Source organism: Haliotis rufescens, unplaced genomic scaffold, assembly GCF_023055435.1.
Source record: "Haliotis rufescens isolate VD_foot unplaced genomic scaffold, xgHalRufe1.0.p SCAF_1, whole genome shotgun sequence".
Classification (NCBI taxonomy): Eukaryota; Metazoa; Mollusca; class Gastropoda; order Lepetellida; family Haliotidae; genus Haliotis; species Haliotis rufescens.
Genome location: NW_025963779.1, coordinates 81,603,917 through 81,627,851, shown reverse-complemented (window position 1 = coordinate 81,627,851; position 23,935 = coordinate 81,603,917). Strand labels below are relative to the sequence as shown.

The 23,935-nt window shown below is 38.3% G+C and overlaps 1 protein-coding gene across 1 annotated transcript in view; it reads right to left on the bottom strand.

Moving 5' to 3' along the window:
* LOC124136883 (multiple C2 and transmembrane domain-containing protein 1-like) overlaps positions 1–22,978 on the bottom strand; it is a 198,341-nt gene extending 175,363 nt beyond the window's left edge. The window contains exon 1 of the mRNA XM_048402229.1: positions 22,916–22,978. Coding sequence (XP_048258186.1) covers positions 22,916–22,931 — 16 coding nt within the window. The 5' untranslated portion in view covers positions 22,932–22,978. The remainder of the gene's footprint in view (positions 1–22,915) is intronic.
* Between the last annotated feature and the right edge of the window lie 957 nt (positions 22,979–23,935).

The window sequence follows — 23,935 nt, the reverse complement described above, 5'->3', positions numbered from 1 at the left end:
GCAGTATATTGTGGTATGTATCGCAACACGTGAGTCATTATTGCAATAAATTGCAGAACTAAAATGATGCCATTACCATCATTAGAAATCACACATTTTTTACAAAAAATACCTTGTAACATGAAACCTGTGGACAAGACTAACAGAGGGAAATCAATGAGCATATGAACACACTTGATGCACAGTATGATTCACAACACAAACATGGAGATTCAGAAGTTAAAAAAGGTACAATCAATGAGAGTGAAAAGGAAAAGGAAAAACTTAATAAATTGCAACTGCTAATCTAGCTCAAACTATTTCTTCTTGTTGGGACACTTTGTGCTGAGTTTCCGTGTGCTCAAATTTCCGTTACTTTCTCAATACTTAATTATTTCTTATGAAATCATTCATCAGTGATCAAAATGTGATCAACAGCAACTTTGAACTTCGAGACAATTTTAACATAACAAGCAAAAATAACAGTATCAATAACTCATCATATCTGACAGAATATAAACCTCATGAATTGGAACATATCAGTGCATTAGCCAAAGGGACTTCTTCGGGTGACCTTTGACAGATGCTAAGTGTTTCAGAAGGGCTGCTCACTGCTTGTTGACTATTCTTTTGACTATTTATCTAGTAGCCATATCCTACTCATGGATTTCTAGCTAAAACATTCTCAAAAATATAATTTCATTATAGAGCCTTTGCCTGTAGCAATAAACACATACCCGAAACTTCATTAGTTTACAATAAATCAAAGAAAATCTTACTGGAATAACCAACCACAACCCTCAGTATTAACTCTAAGGATACTAAAACCAAAGAAAATCTTACTGGAATAACCAACCACAACCCTCAGTATTAACTCTAAGGATACTAAAACCAAAGAAAATCTTACATAATATAAAACTCAATATTTTCGTTATAAGTAAAATATTTCTAGCATGGGAATTTTACTTATGACATCAAACACTATTTCAACGTTCTGTTCGTGCATGCCAAGAAATACAAACTGTATGTTAATAAACAGTAAACACATCACATACCTTTCTGTCTCATTCTGACAATGACTGGTGACCACAAGCCACATCTAATGAAACCAACTGATATCTTCAGGGATAAAAACAAGGTCCGCCCAAGCCCTAATTATATACACACTGATAATGCTCTTTTTTCACTGAATGAAGCCGAATAGCATGACTTGACCTTGCCATGACTGAAGACAATTACGGATTTGATAAACCAGGTATTGAAATGTGATTAATATCGGTTGCCCAACAGCCAGTGTTATTGTAGACAGAAACCCCCCAGGATCAATATTCAATAACTGAACAGCCAGTATTGCAGGGATCACAATGACGTTAAATCTCATCGAGGTGCTTCACACAACTTCACTCAGTTCCTCAATCTGGTTAATTATTAACCTTTATTGCGTGAGGTTGGGCCATAGTCAACTCACATCGTCAAGTGGTCTGGGCTGGCTCCATTATCTGTACTATTAGAGTTACTGAGTACTAAATTTTCAGGATAGAACTTTTAATCATCATTTTTATGGCAATGAAATGTGACAGCCTTCGGATATTTTGTTCACACAATTGATCCTGTACAAAACTAATGTCACAGCTTAATGACTTACAAAAACATTGAAGTATTTGTGGGTGGTTCATTCAACTGTATAAATGGGACAACACTATTCATAGATTCTTGCCTTTTTCTCATTTTTCTAGAATCAGTCTGAAATGACTGTTGCTGCGTGCTATCACCATGATGAAGGCAACACACTTTTTATATATGATTAATAGATTCTGCCAAACTTAAAATACTGAAAAATGAAAAAAAATTAATCTGAACGAATTTTTTTTCACTATAAAATATTTCTTGATCATCAGGTTAAACTACAAGATCAATATTACAACAGTATCGACATGGCACCATATTCACAAAACTTTTAAACTATCTCTGTTTTATTCTTTTTTCAATCTACCAGACTAGAAATAATAAAAAAATCTGTATCTACACTATGAGATAGTTATCAGATAGGGCTTGGACGGGTAACTCGGGTACTCGGGTCGGGTGGGTACTGAGTAGGACCCGGGTACCAACAGGACTACCTGGACCCGTTGTTAGTCACGTGATATATTGTCTCATGACAAAAATTCACTATAACTACATGGTTACACAAGTCTCTAATGTTCACATTTCTTCATGACTGTGAATGCATTCCTTCTGACTTATATATGTTTGAATAAAGATAAAACTTCTATCAACTTGAGTGTATATGCATGACCAGATCGTTTTATACGTGCATCTAAAAACATTTGGCTCAGGCTACTGTCAAACTATTCCCAGTCGGACATTTTGTACCTATCTCTTGAAACCAACACTGGGTACCTGGGTCGGGTCAGGTAATAGGGGTGTGGGTACCCGGGTCGGGTCAGGTAATAGGGGTGTGGGTACCCGGGTCAGGTCAGGTAATAGGGGTTTGGGTACCCGGGTAGTAAATTTGGACTCATCCTAGCCCAAGTATCAGAGGTTTCATCAAGTCATCAAGTTTCAGATGTCAAGATGGAAGGATTCAACAGAATATTGTGACAAGAAGAAATCATAAATAAGACAAAATGCATGAACATGATGAAAGAGTATTTTCTTTGCGCCATCCTACAAGAACCTTTTGCTGATGTTGACAGATTCAGCGAACTCCAAAGACCTGCAAATACAGCTTGTTAAGAGCTGTTGTAGCATAGTTCTTGAACAATTTGGGTTTTTTATACTGTGGCATAATGACGGGTATTGGTCTGACTTTTGTATTGCAAATTATTGCAATAATAATTCATGTGTTGTGATATGTACCAAAATATACTGCATGCATTATTTCATCTGCAATTTGTTATGAACCTAAATAAAAATAACTCTGTAGTTTTCCACCATTTTGTTGAAGGTTGCTATGGTCACAGTGGGTTCCGTGGTCTGCCATGACATGCACCTGTATGTGGACTTTTCCCATTAAAACTGTGACAATGGAACTTGTTCCTTGAAACTTTGCTTTTGCATTTCAAAATACAAGGAGGTGAAACGCAAGTTTTCATGGCAAAGATGCTGCATAACTGCGTTGCAAGGTTATAGGAAAATATTTTGTATTCTTATATTTCTTTATCTGGATCAGCAGTCATGAAAACATGCATATATTCGGGGGAGCTAAAACTGCAGGGGAAGTTAGTTACCAGAAAAGATATAACCCCCCAAACACAGCAAAAGTTAGGGGAAGAGATACATTGGTACATTCACGAAATACCCCCATCATACTTTACATGACGTATCCCTTAAAGGACTTGATGACATTAGGATTGGTTAAAAATAAACTGCATCTGGACAACTGTTTTATGAGGTTGGGTCACAATGTATTCAAGACAGACTATCTTAAGATAATTCAATTGATGACTGTAAATATTGCTGAATGAAAATTACAAAACCTGTACATGAAACTAATCATTGCTCTGTCCATTGATTAATGACTCGTACTTCTATTTCAGTACACAGGGATCAATTGAGGGCCGCAAGTACGGCTCCACACGCCTCCATAACCTGATTGCCTACAGCCAGGAACTACCACCACTGCTTGTAAAAGCAGAGCTTGTATAATTAACAAAACGCTTCCAGATTGAACAGATGATCAGAAAATCTGATCATTAAAAGAACTGGCCAATATCAGCTCCCAGATGATATTTGTTTTGGGAGGGAATGAGTATGTTTGGTTTAATGTAAATTTGGACAACATTTCAGCTGCATAACGGCAATGAAGCCATGGAAATATAGTCCACTTCATGTGGGAGAAAAGGTGTTGACAAATCAAGGATCTTAATCGGGTCAGATCTGGGATTCAAACCCATCATTAAGTGATACAAGTCTTCACATTGAATTGTTTTTCCTTGTCCCTTGGATTGTCTGGGGGATTCAGTTTGTTTAATTCTTGTTTAACTTCACACTCAGCTATATTCCAGCTATATCATTAGGTGAGGTAATGGGGTTTTCAAGATTATTGCACTTATATAGCGACTTGCTAGCATTGGTGTGGTGTGGTTTGGTGTGGTGTGGTGTGGTGTGGTGTCGTGTGGCATGTGAATCTGCTTGTACTAGTCCGGACTAATGCCGATTTTATAGCGCTAGTACGCTGAGATACCATGCCACAGTTAAACATGAATACCCCATTCAGACTCAGTATACTGACTCCGAGCTGACCAGTCCTTGTTCTGGCCCCTTAATGCTGAGCGCTAGGGAGGGTAATAAATACCATCTTTTAATGTCTTTTGGTATGACGCGGCCAGGGATCAAACCCCAGACCTTGTGGATACTCCTTGTTTTTATAGCAATGAAATGTGACAGCCTTTGGATATTTTGTTCACACAATTGATCCTGTACAAAACTAATGTCACAGCTTAATGACCTACAAAAAACATTGAAGTATTTGTGGGTGGTTCATTCAACTGTATAAATAAGACAACACTATTCAATAGATTCTTGCCTTTTTCTCATTTTTCTGGTACCAGCTTCAGTTGACTGTTGCTGTGTGCTATCACCATCATGAAGGTAACACATTTTTTAAATTGATTAATATATTCTGTCAAACCTTAAATACTGAAAAATGGAAAAAAATTAATCTGAACGAATTTTTTTTCACTATAAAATATTTTTTAATCATCAGGTTAAACTACAAGGTCAATGATACAACACTGTTGACATGACAACATATTCACAAAACTTTTGAAATATCTATGTATTATTCTTTTTCCCATCTACCGGATTTGATTTAATTCATAAAAAATATATTTCAAGAGAGTATCAGAGGTTCCATCAAGTCAAAACAGATGTCAAGATGGAAGGATTCAAGAGAATATTGTGGCAAGAAGAAATCTTAAATATTATGACAAACTGCATGAATATGATGAAAGAGTATTTTCAGACAATTATAATTTCTTTGCGCCATCACTAACGCTCTACCAGAAGACCACAAAGGCAGTAGCTGTATCATTGTGTCCTGTAAACAATCAAATCTGGACCAGACAAAAGCAGTGATTGAAATTATGAGCAAATGTAACGGAAGTTTACACTCGCCACAACCGGAACAGGAAGTTACCTTGGTTCATACGGGTGTTTTTAACATCCGGGTTTTTGGAAAGGGATACTTAAGCTCGTGCGTGCCGCACGAGCGGCAGTCAGCATCTGGCATAGTACACATAGTACAGTGACATGCAATTAATCAGGTCATTAAGTCTAACCAACCTATTATGTCACCTCTTATGACAATCAGAGGCTCCTGGGGACCGACTCCAATCTTCCCAAGGCAAGAGAGTTAACTGACTTTAAAAGTCCAGTTTCCACCCTTGCCGAACTAGGCTGGAATTACTGAACTTGATCGTAGCGCCACCAGTGGCTATTCCCAGTTATGTCCCAAAGAGCCTCTCCTATGGACCAATCAGATTCCACCTCTCATATCGCTTGCATTTGCTTCAAACAAAATGACGGCGCCCAGTTTGGACGATCTGATCGATAATCAGGATCTATATTGGGAAAATATCTGCTGACGAGTTAGTGGTGCACATGCTTCGCAAATCCTGCAATCAACCGAAATCTGCACGACAGTTTACGAACCGGATTTTGATTTAGTTGCGCGATTTTGATTGGACTATGCATAGACTCGTTAGTCCAGCCAAAATGTAACTCCATAATACCAGCCAAATTCGGCAAAGGTGGAAGCTGGACTTTTATAGTCAGTTAACGCTCTTGCCTTGGGAAGATGACCAACTCCAATCACGAAAAACCTTGGAGTCTTAAAACAAAGAATAGCAATATTCCAGATGTGGTGCAACATCTTTTACCATCTTTACATTTCAGAATTTGAAATTGCAAATCAGGTTAAAATGAGATAGGGATTGAAACAAAGTGTTCTCCAAGTGTCCCACAAGGCACTCATAAGATGTTAACCTTCTAGAACCTCACATTATTATTATTGCAACCAAGATCCCACCACTGTTATAGGCCTATTCCTGATTCATTTGTATAACATGCAGTTGTATTGATCATGTTGATGCCATGATTCACATGTGGTGATACTTGTGAAGATCCGGGTTAGAATAAGTTTTCAGCAACCAATGCTTGTCGGAAGAGGCAACAATGCTTGTCATAAAAGGTGGCTGTGATTGTTGTAAGAGGCGACTAATGGGATCAGGTGGTCAGGCTCACTGACTTGGTTGATGCATGTCATCGTATCCCAATTGCTGGGTGTGGCATTAAACAACAAACACACAAATGTGTGGATCGATGCTCATGATATCAATCACTAGATTGTCTGGCCCAGACTCAATTATTTACAGACCACCATCATACAGTTTGAATATTGCCGAGTACGGCATTAAACAACAAACTAACTCTGACTTATATATGTTGAGACATTTTAGAAATTTTGTATCCAACTTTTAAGAGCTCTTGCAGGTACCCGGGTTGGGTCAGGAAACAGGGGGCGGGCACCCAGGTAGTAAATTTGGACTCGTCCCTGCCCTACTTTTAACATTTCAGTTGGTAAGCACATGGAAGTTGTGTGATGCTGAACAGCTGAAAGCGTTCAAGGCCTGCTCATGGGGAATAATGCACATTGATGCAGTGATCAATAATTTGACAAATAACAATATAGTGTGAATCATCATCATCATTGTACAACTAGTTATGTACAAATTTGGTTCTGTTTGTACATAATAGGAATTATACTGCAGGATTTGACAAAGAGCAATAAATATCTAAAATCCAATTAATATTCTACATCAATTTATTACTTATGTAGTAAGTCTCACAAACAGTAATTATTTTTGTGACATTTTAACCAGTCCTTCCTTTCATTTCAAACAACTTCTATCAACATGATCAAATATGATTACTCAAAATAAGCACTAGAGGGATGTTATCTTCAGAGTTGGCAATTTAATGGAGAAATCACTCAAATCTGTTGATTCTACTTTCAGAATCAAGGGATTCAAGCGATTTCTCCAACTTAAACCACGTTATGGTTGATGTATTATTTCTCTATAAATTTGCATAAAGATGTATGGTTGCATCAGTTTTACTGGCAAAATGCACATTCAGAGTTACCAGTGAATACAACAAAACAATGTTCAATCATGGCATAATTTCTGGAGATTCAAACAAGCACTTGCAAATAATTGCATCATATATTGGACGACATTATTTTTAAAGGGAAGTGTCTTGTGAGTTATTCCCCATAGATGCATCTGGGCAACGCAGATAAACTCAGTGGCCAAATGATCACATCCAAAAGTGAGAGAGATATGAGACTTGGTATTGGGAGAAATAATAGATCACAGACTTGAGTATTGTGAGAATATGAGGAAATACCATACTGTTCATAAAATGGACTTGTCCGACATTGCCGAGGTCAGATACTATTCAGGGAGTCATCATTCTTACAATACTGGTAATTATTCTTAAAGCTTGTACGTTTTATCATCATCCTTAAAGAGGCTGTACATAATGTTGATATCTCATATAAGAAATAAACGAAATAAATGAGGTGCGTCCAATGGCATAGGAATCTGATCATAACATCAAACACTTGTCATAAGAGGCCACTAAACTGGATATGGTGGTCAGGATCGCTGACTTGGTCGACTACATGTCACTATGCACCAATGGAATGGGAATCCGATCATGACATCAAACACTGGTTTGACCGACCCAGATTCTAATATTTACACATTGCCTTATATAGCTGTAAAATAAAAACACATAAAATCAGAAAAGAAGTAACAAAGTCAAACTAGTCTACAACAGCAGAAATAATGTCACAGACAGATGCCAGGCATAAGGGTACAAGTAAAGTAAGTAAAGTCTTGTTACAAAAACCTATGACATTAAAAAAAGTAACAAATTGATGGATAACTATTTGGTATGCTAATTCTCCTGACATATCGCAAGATCAATATAGAGCATCACATTACTCAGCTATGTTACTTATCTTCCATGATACCATGGCATAAATACATACAAATAGCCTTCCTTAACGATGTGGTGCTAAATATCTGCAAGCTATGTATTTTCTACAGAGGCTAAGGATCTACTCAAAACATTCTTTGACACGCACCTATTTGAAACCCTTCCTCCATAGCGGTTTTGCTATTAACTATGTCAATTATATGTCAAAGCAGATTTCTATCCACTGATGCACACAGCAGTAACATATGGCCGTAGAAATATTCATATTGGATCAATGGTGTGATGTGAGGTCTGACAGGGTTGTCTCTCTTCATTCTGCAGCTGGGGCGGTCGGGCAGCCTAGTGGTTAAAGCGTTTGCTCATTACGCCGAAGACCAGGGTTCGATTCCCGACATGGTACAATGTGTGAAGCCAATTTCTGGTGTCCTCCGCCTTGATATTGCTGCAATATTGCTAAAAGGGGTGTAAAACCATTCTCACTCACTCACTCGCTCATTCTGCAGAGCCTGTTGTAAACCACGTGGTCTGGATAATGACTTTAAGGGACAGATATATACTTGAAAGGTTATTACTCCAAACCAAAGATTTCCTACCTGTGAAATTGTTAATATAAACCATTCCACCGGGAACAACATTCCACCATGGAGCCAGCTTTAGCAGAATTACAAACATGGAACCTCAAATTAGTCCTCATTCCATTTTCTTATCACAACATATGGATATATACATTAGGACTGGGACGAGTCTTAATTTACTACCTGGGTAAACAACCCACTATTACCCGACCCTACACCGATACCTGCTGTAGCCTCAAGAGTTGGGTACAAAATGTCATACCAGACCCCTGGCAAAACATATTTAGGTACATCTATAAAATGATCTGTTCATGCATACACTGGAGTTGACTGAAGCTTCATCTTTATGAAAAACATATAAAAGTCAGAAGGAATGCATGTATAGTCAGAAAGATATGCGAACATTAGCGACTTGTAGGTAACCATGGAGTTATAGCGAATGTTTCTCATTAAATGACATATCACGTGACGAACCACGAGTCTGGGTAGTCCTGTGGGTACCAGGTTCTACTCAGTACCCACCCGACCCGAGTAACCCATCCTAGCCCTAATATACATGTCAAAATGACTCAACTTATTGTAAATAATTTGGTACTGATTTGTGGGAAATGGCTGAAAAGGAAAGTGATCAAACGAATGTCAATGTGAATATATGGTTTTACACTTTCTACAAGATTCCAGCAATAGCATGGTGGGGGACATCAGACCTGGGCTTCACACATTGTACCCAGTTGGGCAATCCAACCAGATCTGCTGCAGAAAATACATCCCTTAAAACAAAAATACTTCTAAATAATTGAAAAGTAAAACCATTTCATCATGGACACAGCATTGTTCCTTTGATGTGCAAAAGATCGTGACGCCCTAACAAAGGGTGGAGCCTCTGATACCCTGTTTAAGTGGCGGGATTACCAACATAACAATCTCTTGTAACAGCATCACATTGGACCAAGAATAATGTGTAAATCACTGTCTCTGTGCCACCGAATGTCATCTACCTTGACTGCCAAGCTCAAATAGACTGACATGTGGTACTGACAGGTCTCTAATTTAATGGCCGTCTGTGTGAAATATGAACCGGAATGCATGTCGTGCAATAGTAATGTGAACTGCAATTTGATTAACAGGTTCTTGCTCCAAGTTTGTTGTTGAAAACTCGTAACAGTCCCTCAAAATATTTTATGATAACTCATTATTCCATTTAATAAATAACACTTAAAAAAACGAAATTGTCCCTTTTATTTTAATTTAAACGTCTAATAACTATATGAAAAAGCCGCTTTATTCAAATGTGATTAACAGAAATCCATTAAACTTAAGAACAGATACCTTTGTCGGGTCCTGACCAACTCCTCCTTTTCCTACCATCATTTGGACCTTGATGAAAAGAATCAGAGTAGAAATTCTGGACATCAAGACTCATCTTCAGTATTCCCAAGTCAAATTTATACACTATGTATACAAATTGCTTGTAGAACGACACAGACAATCAGGTGACAGGTCCATGCACTGCCCGCAAGTGATCATCAAACACACAATCCCTTGCTGACACTGCTACCAACAATTGCCACAGAATATAAATATTCATCAGTGCATAAAATGTTGATTATGTTTATTAACATGTGCAATTATCAGGCATTATTTCCTTATTTCCCAATGTTTGTGAGATCTGTGACATCTTGTTTGGGGGGATGAATCACCCAAGCTGGATAAAAAAAAGAGCTGGGTAAGTGGATACTTAGGATGGGCCCTTGCATAAGCACATTACAAGTGTCAAATGGGATTTGATACGACCTTGTCTCATCACTGACACTTAAAGAAATCACAGTTCGCAGTTAGATCACAAATTCAGGGCATTTGTGCAATTAATAATAATCAAGGCAATCTGATTACTCCTGGCATCATTTGGGATGCCATCATCATTTAGTCCAGGTCATTCAGGCATTCCCTCAAGAGAGACAATTCGGGTCATTCAGACATTCCAACAAGAGAGACAATTCAGGGACATTCAGACATTCCAACAAGACAGAATATTCAGGGCATTCAGACATTCCAACAAGAGAGACAATTCAGGGACATTCAGACATTCCAACAAGAGAGACAGTTCAGGGCATTCAGACATTCCAACAAGAGAGACAATTCAGGGACATTCAGACATTCCAACAAGAGAGACAATTCAGGGCATTCAGACATTCCAACAAGAGAGACAATTCAGGGACATTCAGACATTCCAACAAGAGAGACAATTCAGGGACATTCAGACATTCCAACAAGAGAGACAATTCAGGGCATTCAGACATTCCAACAAGAGAGACAATTCAGGGACATTCAGACATTCCAACAAGAGAGACAATTCAGGGCATTCAGGCATTCCAACAAGACAGAATATTCAGGGACATTCAGACATTCCAACAAGAGAGACAAATCAGGGCATTCAGACATTCCAACAAGAGAGACAATTCAGGGCATTCAGGCATTCCAACAAGACAGAATATTCAGGGACATTCAGACATTCCAACAAGAGAGACAGTTCAGGTCATTCAGACATTCCAACAAGAGAGACAATTCAGGGACATTCAGACATTCCAACAAGACAGAATATTCAGGGCATTCAGACATTCCAACAAGAGAGACAATTCAGGGACATTCAGACATTCCAACAAGAGAGACAGTTCAGGGCATTCAGACATTCCAACAAGAGAGACAATTCAGGGACATTCAGACATTCCAACAAGAGAGACAATTCAGGGCATTCAGACATTCCAACAAGAGAGACAATTCAGGGACATTCAGACATTCCAACAAGAGAGACAATTCAGGGCATTCAGGCATTCCAACAAGACAGAATATTCAGGGACATTCAGACATTCCAACAAGAGAGACAAATCAGGGCATTCAAACATTCCAACAAGAGAGACAGTTCAGGTCATTCAGGCATTCCAACTAGAGAGACAATTCAGGGACATTCAGGCATTCCAACAAGAGAGACAATTCAGGGCATTCAGACATTCCAACAAGAGAGACAGTTCAGTGACATTCAGACATTCCAACAAGAGAGACAATTCAGGGACATTCAGGCATTCCAACAAAAAGAAAATTCAGGGACATTCAGGCATTCCAACAAGAGAGACAATTCAGGGCATTCAGACATTCGAACAAGACAGAATATTCAGGGCATTCAGGCATTCCAACAAGAGAGACAATTCAGGGCATTCAAACATTCCAACAAGACAGAATATTCAGGGACATTCAGACATTCCAACAAGAAAGACAATTCAAGGGCATTCAGACATTCCAACAAGAGAGACAATTCAGGGCATTCAGGCATTCCAACAAGAGAGACAATTCGGGGCATTCAGACATTCCAACAAGAGAGACAATTCAGGGACATTCAGGCATTCCAACAAGAGAGACAATTCAGGGCATTCAGACATTCCAACAAGAGAGACAGTTCAGTGACATTTAGACATTCCAACAAGAGAGACAATTCAGGGACATTCAGACATTCCAACAAGAGAGACAATTCAGGGCATTCAGACATTCCAACAAAAAGACAATTCAGGGACATTCAGGCATTCCAACAAGAGAGACAATTCAGGGCATTCAGACATTCGAACAAGACAGAATATTCAGGGCATTCAGGCATTCCAACAAGGGAGACAATTCAGGGCATTCAAACATTCCAACAAGACAGAATATTCAGGGCATTCAGGCATTCCAACAAGAGAGACAATTCAAGGGCATTCAGACATTCCAACAAGAGAGACAATTCAGGGCATTCAGGCATTCCAACAAGAGAGACAATTCAAGGGCATTCAGACATTCCAACAAGAGAGACAATTCAGGGACATTCAGACATTCCAACAAGAGAGACAATTCAGGGACATTCAGACATTCTAACAAGAGAGACAATTCAGGAACATTCAGACATTCCAACAAGAGAGACAATTCAGGGCATTCAGACATTCCAACAAGAGAGACAATTCAGATCATTCAGGCATTCCAACAAGAGAGACAAATCAGGGCATTCCGGCTTTCCAACAAGACAGACAATTCAGGGCATTCAGGCATCAATCATCAAGCATCAATCAGTTAGTTAGTTAGATAGTGAGTGAGAGTGTAAGTTATTGTCAGAATCCCGTAGGGGTAACCTACACATACTCAGACAGTTAGAATTAATATTAGTCTTAGATATTTAGTTTCTTTCATTTGAAGTTTATTCATCTTTCCTTCACATGATAACAGGTAACCAGGTCTAGTTCCCTGTAGATCTTTCATAGTTTATTGACAGGTAATCACATCTAGTTCCCTGTAGATCTTTCATAGTCTATTAACAGGTTATCACATTTAGTTCCTTGTTCATCATTAAAAGGAAAGTCATTCAAATTTAGATTAGTTTTCATTTTACGTTAAACCACGCTTAAAAAATGTTAGTTCCACTACACAACAATGGGTTTGTTTGTTTGTTTGTTGTTTTATGCTGCACTCAGCAATATTCCAGCTATATGACAGCAGTCTGTAAATAATTTAATCTGGGCCAGACAATCCAGTGATTGACATCATGAGCATAGATCTATGCAATTGGGATACAAGGACATGCATCAGCCAAGTCAGAGAACCTGATCACCTGATCCTATTAGTTGCCTCTCAGGACAAGCATAGTCACCATTCTGGGAATCACATCCTCTCCAATCATTCAGAACATTGGTAACATTTCAGAGCATCCAGGTCCAGATTTCAATCACTCAGGTCATCATACACACATAGAATATTCTATGTGTTAAATGTTCAGGGCATTATGACCAATTTGAGCATTCAGCAGGGTTGCTATGAGTCATAACAGACTCACCTTTTTTTACAGCAACCACAGTCAAATTGACACCTTGATATGAACTTTAGTCAACAGAGAATGGATACATAAATCATGCCAAAAGCCAAACTCTGACTCATCAAAAAAATCATATTTGTTGTAATTTGACTATTTGTCAACATATCGTTTTCGCAAATCCACAGGAAGTCTCAATGGTGGAGGGTCAAATTGTTCCATACGTAAAACATATCAGGCAATAGCAGTCAGCTGTTCCAAAGTGCTATTCTTATGGTTATTCTTATTTTTAATATATATGGTAAAAACTGCAACTCAAATAACATGATATTGGAATATATTATTATTCTGATAAATTCTTCTGATCATTTCATCAAAATTCTTTATATATTTTTCTTTATATTATTTATAAATAATTATATTTTTGTGTAATTTTTAAACAAATCACCAGTAGATTGGTAAAAAATGTGTATACACAAGATTGCCATTTTCGGCTTAATTTAAGAGAAAATACACAAGGTAATCGTAATTTCTGCAATGAAATTCAAATTAAAAGGTAAATTATCATGACTACTGATATTTTATCTCATATTTCAATTGACAAATTTAAGTTTGTTATCACCTGAATTACCTGAAGGGATACGATGCAGTTTTATACCGCACATAATACATCTTGACCGATAGCGCTCGGTCACCCTTGCAAGTCGTGTATACACTAATCAACAACAAAGACACATGTCAGAGTAGCTGCACCTCTTTTTTTATATCCATAGTTATATCGGTCTCAGATTGTAATGTTCGGCAAGTACTTTCTCAAAATATTCTGTCGGCAAAGTTTACAATGTCCAGTTTGTACTTTTTCAAATCGGATAGTTTGCAATCACAAAGGGACAAGTCCGGCGCACAGACTGGTTTCTGGATCCCTGGCTATGACTAATTAGGGCATTATGATTAAGGGCATTATTACCAATTGCAAGACACAGGACATGAGCTAAAACTATGAAGGCCTATAAGAACATTCAGGGCATTAAGGGCATTACATCAGTTGGATGGAACTTGGATCATTATGGGTATTATGACCAAATATGGCTTTCCGGGCATTATCATCAAATAGGGCATTCTGTGCATTATGACCAAACAGGACTCCAGAGCATTATGACCAAATAGAGAAATAAGATCAAAATGACCAAATAGCGCTTCAAGGGCAATATGACCAATTAGGGCATTCACAGCATTGTGACCAGCTAGGGCATTATGACATATTAGGGCATCAGGGCATTATGGCAAAATAGTACATCCAGGGCAAGACCAAATAAGACATTCAGGGTATCATGACCAAATAGTGCTTCAGGGCAATATGACCAATTAGGGAATTATAGCAAATAGTACATTCAGGGCATGAACAAAAGAGACATTCAGGGAATAATGACCGAACAGGGTTTCAGGGTATTTAATTACCAGTCAAAATATAAAAGGTATTCAGAGCATCATGACCATGATTACCAGTTTTGAAGATTCAGGGCCTTATAAACATTCAGACATGCAGACGAAATTTTATGGAAGTTTTTCAAAGATGTCTTTGGCAAGTGTTCTGCTTGACTGTGAAAAGATGTGAAAAGATGCCCTAACACAATTGATCAATAGCATGTAATGAAAATGAAGCGAAAGATTTTGGTGGAGTTTGACCTTTATAGTTCACCATACCCAGGAATACTCCATGGCATATGTTGCAATGCTCCAATCAATGTGTCCAATGAGGTAGAAAGAAATGCAGGTTCTTGTAACCCTATTGACCCTCCTTTTCCTGTTCAAGTTTGGACGCTTTTATTGACAATCTTGTCAAATGCATAAATATAGCATCTACTTTCATCCTTACTGGATCTTAAAAGGAATACAAAAATAACAAATAATTGCTGAATCTAGAGCTTCATAATTGTGTAACCTTTTTTATGGGTGCAGTACAAAGTCTGACTCTCTTCTGCAGTCTTTTCACCATCACAAATGGCCAAGATGACGGGATCTAAAAGGAGAAGGATTTCTCTTCATCAAGTTTTTGATGGGAATTAAGTGAACTCTGAGAGACATTTCACACAATGCATGCACTTCCTGATACAACTTTTCAAGCTCCCATTATATAGAAACTTTCAAAGTAAAAAAATACTAACAAGGCAAAATCATTGTTAAAATTGTTTTACGGCTCTACCACCATGTGTGAACATTTGTTTCCACGTTATTGTATACACAGGAAAAGGGAGGCGCAGTTGCACTTCAGAACAGACTTTTTTACCTCACAATGTAGTAAAGATAAATAAAAAAAAGATATTAAAACAGGACATGTTATGATTATTTGATTATTACCAGAATAAGAGGCATTGCAATTAACCTCAGTGACCTCAGTGACTTGTTAGAATTATCTTAAACTACCCATGCTTGTCGTAGGAGGTCTAGCTTGCTGACTTGGTTGATGCATGTTATTCGTATCCCAATTGCATAGATTGATGTTCATGATGTCAGTCACTGGATTGTCTCATCCAGACTCGATTATTTATGGACAGCTGTCATATATCTGGAATATCGCTGGTGTTAAACAACAAATAACAAACTCTGACTCTTGTCACCTCTTTTTTCTCAAGTCTTTATTTCAGTATTTTAGGCCTCTGGCCCAGTTTATTATATTTTATTTGAATGTTATATGCATGGAAATCAATTACATGTATATGAAACAACACTATTTACACACAGATACATATTTGTGTTTTGTCGACAAACATTTGTCTGGTGCAACTTGGTTTTCATGTCAACATTCACCTGGTACAACTTGGTTTTCATGTCAACAGGCACCTGGTACAACTTAGTTTTCATGTCAACATGCACCTGGTACAACTTGGTTTTCATGTCAACATGCACCTGGTACAACTTGGTTTTCATGTCAACATGCACCTGGTACAACTTGGTTTTCATGTCAACGTGCACCTTGTACAACTTGGTTTTCATGTCAACATGCACATGGTACAACTTGGTTTTCATGTCAATGTGCACCTAGTACAACTTGGTTTTCATGTCAACATGTAAGTGGTGCAACTTGGTTTTCATGTCAACGTGCACCTGATGCAACTTGGTTTTCATGTCAACAGACACCTGGTGCAACTTAGTTTTCACGTCAACATGCAAGTGGTTCAACTTGGTTTTCATGTCAACGTGCACCTGGTACAAGTTAAATCGAGTTCCTTAAATCGAGCTCTGTAAATATTCCATCGGAAACACAATATTGCCTGCTACATTGAAGACGCATGGCAACCACCTAGGTCGCCATATACATCTACTTAATACCATGCCAAACTCATTATACACCTGTTTTACATCTATCATCTCCTGCATCTCACATCGGGCAAAAACATATTTATGTGACGAGATGAATTAACAAATGAAAACATGGGCATCTGTTAAGGTACTTTATAAAGTTAATGTTATTAACAAGGACTAAATGACAGTTGTATGACTATTTTCGATTCAGTGAGCACCAATAATTAGTATGCTGTATATGGGTTATCATCATGACCGGTACCTAGGTATATGAGTTATCCCCAGAATAGATCCTGAGCAGCCCAAGCTTGGTGTTACAGCCAAATAGAATGAAGATCCGGTACATACAATTTGTGTTTATTGTGTTATCACACTCTGAAGGCACTCATCAATCAATCACTGGTATTACTCAGTACAGGGTATGTCTATGTGCCCAGTACAGGGTAAGTCTATATGCCCAGTACAGCATAAGTCTATATGCTCAGTACAGCATAAGTCTATATGTTCAGTACAGGGTATGTCTATATGCTCAGTACAGGGTATGTCTATATGCCCAGTACAGGGTAAGTCTATATGCCCAGTACAGCATGAGTCTATATGCTCAGTACAGGGTATGTCTATATTCTCAGTACACGGTATGTCTATATGCTCAGTACAGGGTATGTCTATATGCTTAGTACAGGATATGTCTATATGATCAGAACATGGTTTGCCTATATGCTCAGTACAGGGAAAGTCTATATGCTCAGTACAGAGTATGTCTATATTCTCAGTACAGGGTATGTCCATATGCTCAGTACAGGGTATGTCTATATGCTCAGTACAGGGTATGTCTATATGCTCAGTACAGGGTTTGTCTATATGCTCAGTACAGGGAAAGTCTATATGCTCAGTACAGAGTATGTCTATATTCTCAGTACAGGGTATGTCTATATGCTCAGAACAGGGTATGTCTATATACTTAGTACAGGATATGTCTATATGCTCAGTACAGGGTATGTCTATATGCTCAGTACAGGGTCTTTCTATATGCTCAGTACAGGGTATGTCTATATGATAAGTACAGGGTATGTCTATATGGTCAGTACAGGGTATGTCTATATGCTCAGTACAGGGTATGTCTATATGCTCAGTACAGGGTATGTCTATATGCTCAGTACAGAATATGTATATATGCTCAGTACAGGGTATGTCTATATGCTCAGTACAGGGTATGTCTATATGCTCAGTACAGGGTATGTCTATATGCTCAGTACAGGGTGTGTCTATATGCTCAGTACAGGGTAAGTCTATATGCTTAGTACAGGGTATGTCTATATGTTCAGTATAGCATAAGTCCATATGCTCAGTACAGGGTAAGTCTATATGCTTAGTACAGGGTATGTCTATATGCTCAGTACAGAATATGTCTATATGCTCAGTACAGGGTATGTCTATATGCTCAGTACAGGGTATGTCCATATGCTCAGTACAGGGTATGTCTATATGCTCAGTACAGGGTATGTCTATATGCTCAGTACAGGGTATGTCCATATGCTCAGTACAGGGTATGTCCATATGCTCAGTACAGGGTATGTCTATATGCTCAGTACAGGGTATGTCTATATGCTCAGTACAGGGTATGTCCATATGCTCAGTACAGGGTATGTCTATATGCTCAGTACAGGGTATGTCTATATGATCAGTACAGGGTATGTCTATATGATCAGTACAGGGTATGTCTATATGCTCAGTACAGGGTATATCTATATGCTCAGTGCAGGGTATGTCTATATGCTCAGTACAGGGTATGTCCATATGCTCAGTACAGGGTATGTCTATATGCTCAGTACAGGGTATATCTATATGCTCAGTACAGGTTTAGTCTATATAGTCAGTACAGGGTATGTCCATATGCTCAGTACAGCATAAGTCCATATGCTCAGTACAGGGTATGTCGATATGCTCAGTACAGGGTATGTCTATATGCTCAGTTCAGGGTATGTCTGCACTTTATGATAGTACTACTGAGTGTGTGAGTCAGTATGGTTTTACGCCGTTTTTAGCAATATTCCAGCAATATCACGGCGGGGGACACCAGAAATGGGCTTCACACATTGTACCCATGTCCGGAATCGAACCCGGGTCTTCGGCATGACGAGCGAACGCTTTAACCACTAGGCTACCCAACCCCCCCTAGTACTACTGAGTGATGAGAAGGATTGTTGACTAAGTCTCAGGTAATAGTTTTCTCTGTTTAAACTGTCATGCATCTATTTGAATCCCTCAGACAGGATAACAGCCTCACAGAAGAGCTAATTACCTTCAATATGATCAATAAGGCCACCTATTGTGATACACATTCCTCATGTGACAACAACAGGCTCACTCAGCCGTGGCACTGGAAATACTAGGTCATGCATTCAATTAAACAAGTGGGGTCAAGACTCCACCTGGATTTGACCTTCATGAACTGACCGATTGTCTGGGACCTAGGACCTTCTCCCTGCTTGTTCCACACAGCTTGTACAAGCATGACTCTGGGATATTATGTGCACTTAACTTCCACTCATACACAGCTTGTATTTACACTTCTGATTTTAACATGGCTTATACAAATACTTATTGAATAAAACAGACAAGGTGCCATGATTCCAATGATCCAACTTTTGATAATGTTTAGACTTTATCTAACAATTTGGAATTTCAAGTCATAAAAGTGAGTGAGTGAATATGGTTTTATGCCACTTTTGGGCAATTCTCTAATGATATCATGAACTTCACACACTGACATTGTGGAGAGATTGAACCACAGTCTCTCTGGGGCCTTTGGCTTGACAAGCAAATGCTTTAACCACTCTTCTACTCAACCACCTCTCAAATTATGTAAACTGTGAGTCACTGGAGCAACAGGTTGCCTTTTTAAACTTAAAACCAAAAACCATAGAAAGTATTATATGTGGAATTATTTACATATATCAGAACAAGAGCAGTTCGTGCATTACCTTGTCTTTCAAGGACAGTGGGGGTCAGAATAGCTAGATCAAAAGAGCGGTTCCTTTTCATGCTTTGTCATTAACCCAGCTCCAAGTGTCTGTGTTCATCCAGCTCAAGCTGATCGTTGTGTCTTCAGAGATGGAAGCAACTTGTAAAGTTACCCTGAACTATCATGTCAGGTCTCCAGTGAGAAAATGTACTGGGTTATTCACTGGTATATTTTCTAGCACCCATGGTTTCTGAGGCATCCACTATGATAAATATGCAGGATATTTTCAGCTGGTGTATCAGTTACAATGGAGAGTTATGTTACATATTTTGCATAATGTTGTTCAGTATAGTCATGGCTTCTAGGTTTGGGTGATGAATAAGCATTTGATCAAACACTGAATCTCGAAACTGCTTTCTACCTTTTTCACTTTGGCTTTTCTTATATAGATCCTTGATAAGAAAGAAGATAAAAGACACAAGTTACCGAATCTGTATGTTTTGATCATGCAAGGTAACAAAAAAGCAATAGTTTTGATCATGCCAGATAACAAAAAAGCATGAGTGTCTTCTTATGTGTGGTTTCTTGTTTTTTAATTCAAATTTCATCAAACACACTGAAATTCTTACATTTGAGAGTTACTGTTTTTTTTAACATAAACCTGACATTCTCTGTGAAACCTAGTAAGTGTAGAGTGTGATGCTAGCCCCTGAAACAGTTTTTCATCTTCATGTCAAGGCATGTCAGCTTACTGTGGGAAGAGTGAGTGAGTGAGTGAGCTGTGTTTAACACCACCCTGAACAGTATTCCAGTCATATCACAGCATGTCAACTTAATGTGGGAGGAAAGCCCAAAGTGATGCAGGTCTTAGACATCAACCACATGGTGAAACCCACGAACACGGGCATGGTGATGACAAAGCTAGAAACATAGATCATGAAACCGGGATTCGAACATACAATGATATGGTAAGTGTCTGGCGTGTCAGAGGGATGCAACTCTGCACAGTGAATTGAGGCGCTTTTGACTGGGCCACCCGTGCCTATAATGTGGGAAGAAAGCCTGACATGGGACAGGTAGTAGATGTTTACCATTTTAGTGAAACCAGCAGTCACGGTGCTCACACACCAAGGATCCCGGGATTCAAACTCATAACCAGTCGCACCAGGCAGGAGTAAGTTAAAGGACATAGATTTAGAGCCGGTTTAGTACTGCATTCAATGCAACATAGTCAAACAAAGCTTTAAAGCCTTTTCCTCTTCAATGTTTAATTCTGATTTAGGGGTTCTTGCACACTTTTGTTATGGACTTGATCACCTAGATGAAACAGTCAATGGCTGATAACAAACCCAATGTAAAAATATATTGTGTTGTGTAACTTGCTTGAGATATAGCTAACTCTTATGATGGAATATTGCAGGGCTCGATTTAGCCATGTAAAACATGCACCACTGCAACCTATTATTGAAATATGCAACCTAATATTTGTCCACATGCACCAAGTTCACCGATCAAACCGTGGATACTTCAAGGTGTGCACATGTTTCTATTATGTTTTACAGCAATACATCATTAATTTAGTGACACTGGCAGCAGACCGGCCTAAGTTTCAACTGTGATAAACAATGGGACCAGGATGCAACCTGGTTTTGTTTGGTGCAACTTAGTTTACATGTCAACGTGCACCAGCTGCAAGTTAAAACAAGTTCCTTATATCATGCCTTGGGTGGCAAACAGATTCAAACAATATCAGTGCTACTCTACTTTTTAATGTATAACAGAAAGCAACCCAGACAAATGCTTCCTTGTCAGAAATCGAAGGCATCTTGCCGAGCCAAAGACTCATAGACTTGTGTGGTGATTTCAGATGATTTTGTTTCAGTTTCATGATTTTTGTTTCAGGGAAAAGTCGCCCTTTAAAGTGACTTTTCCTATTAATCCTATCTCAGCATCAGTTGAGATGGATAGAGTTCGAAATGGACATATTATGTACATAGCATGGCTGGGAAAATGAGGCTTTTCATAAAGTGCAACAGTCAATATTTGCTGAGTCATGCTATGATCACCTATTGTGTCAAGTACACATAGTTTTATAAACAAAATCTAGTGTTGTAAAAAACATAAAATAATGATATGCATGGATATCACATGTCAGATCATATATCTGACATAATCATAAATTCATAATTTAGTGTCATAATGTTTCGTAACAGCTTTCAATACTTTCTGGTGCTTGTTTTTTTTAGTATCGTGTGCGGAAAGTCGTTAAACAATAATTATAGCATATGCAAGATGTGAAAGTTATTGGGAATATATCAATGGTCTGAGTGTTACTTAGAAATTGTGATCAGTGGTTGGTGCTATATTCATACATTTCTGTTCAATATTATTTCACAACTATCACCTGAAATTACGCATGTTGCATAATAAACAAATGTCCTGTACTATAATGTATAACAATGAGATCCCATGACTTATGTCAAATCAATACTAACATTTCACGATTCCTCTTAACAGAAAGGTATTTACATCCAGACACAGGTGTGGTCTATACAATGAGAGGCAGACTTCAACGAATTTCATTTTCGAAATATACATGATTGCACAATAATTCATGTATTTGTTTGGCAAAAAATATATTCACAAGTATTTCTCATCGTGAGCAGCCTTAGATGGCGATCAATGTATAAATCAATCCTATCTGACAGTTCAAAATGTATCCTTCTTTTCAAACAGTAAAGGTCTTTGGCGATTCCGTCATAAAAACGCACTTACACAGCAAATGTTTTACCATTCCAGTGTTATTTGATCAAAACCATCTGTCTTAGACCGGCGATGTTAAATTCTATACAGCTGTCGTTCTATAATAGAATGAATGACACAACGCTCCAATAAAAGCAAGTCAGTTTGCTCAATAAATGTCCTGTCAAATAAGAACCTACAAAACAACAAATACTTTGTGTAACACTATTTACAATGCGAAATACCGCGCTTCTTTCCCAGCAAAGTGATATGCACCAAGCGGTACAATAAACACAAAACAGTCAGTGGGGGAATATACCATTTATCGCAACAAGCGGGATAAAAATAGATTCCAGCGTGCATCAATGTCAGAGTGTTGATCACGCGATCCACTGGTAGTCGGCTGTGATCGACAACTAGAAGTACCACAACAAATCGTTATAGACAAGGAAATAATCTTCATAAACAATTATTAACTTGGGATTAGGTACAGGTGTGAATAAAATTTTTATGACGTACCTTTTGCGGCCTCCATTGCTGAGAATGCAACGTGCGTTTGGACTAACTACGCATGCGCCGTGGTGACCAAGCTAGCGAGTGTAAACAGACCAGCTGTTTTCATCACAACAGCAGAATCCGCGCGCTGTGTAAGGGTTGCGACACTTCCTTCTCAGAACATTTGTTTACATCATGTTCTGGGCCTGAAGACGGCATTGTGCCTGTCAGCGGACAGTAGGCCAAGGAAAATTGTTTTGAAGAAAGTTTATATAGTTCTAATATTTTTCAAGGCAGTTTTATGGAGGGAATGGTTGTGCGTGATTGAAATTGATATAAGGAAGGTTATGTTTATTGTTTGTGATATACATCAAACAGCTTACAACCAGGCTTTTCTATTGACTCATTTCTTGCATTGTTATATGGTCAGATTTAATTTGAAGATATGAGTTATTTATGACAATCCCCAAACATGGCAACATTGGACGTTGCGATAGGTATATACCTCACTATCATTTCCTTGTATACGCAGTTTTGTTCAGTTTGTTATGCGGCAGTTAAAGGAAGATTAGCAGTGGCTTAATGGCAGTCCAAGCATGTTTGATTTAAGTAATTCAAAACCCACTTATTTGTGTTTAGATAGTTTTGATTTATGATCAAGAGGCCATGAGGAGGAACTTAACCTGTCCGCGTCTATTTATTTTATCCTGGTTTCAAAATGACCGGGATGGAATGTAACAGGATAATATTCATCTGAGTACAAATGAACATTTTAGCCGATTCCGCTTGATACCAAGGAGTTCACAGGACTATTTGAGAAAGCAACATTCTCACACGCGATAAAACTACTTATTACCAGCATTAATATGAAACAATTAACTTTAGTTTGAAAATGTGAAATGTGTGTGAGAGAGGGGCTAATCATTTATTTATTTTTTATTATTTTTTAAATATTTTTTTATATTTTTTTTGGCGGGGGGGGGGGGGGGGGGGGGGTAAGGGGGTCATGAAATACTTACAGTGAAAGGAGCGGGAGGTGTCGAG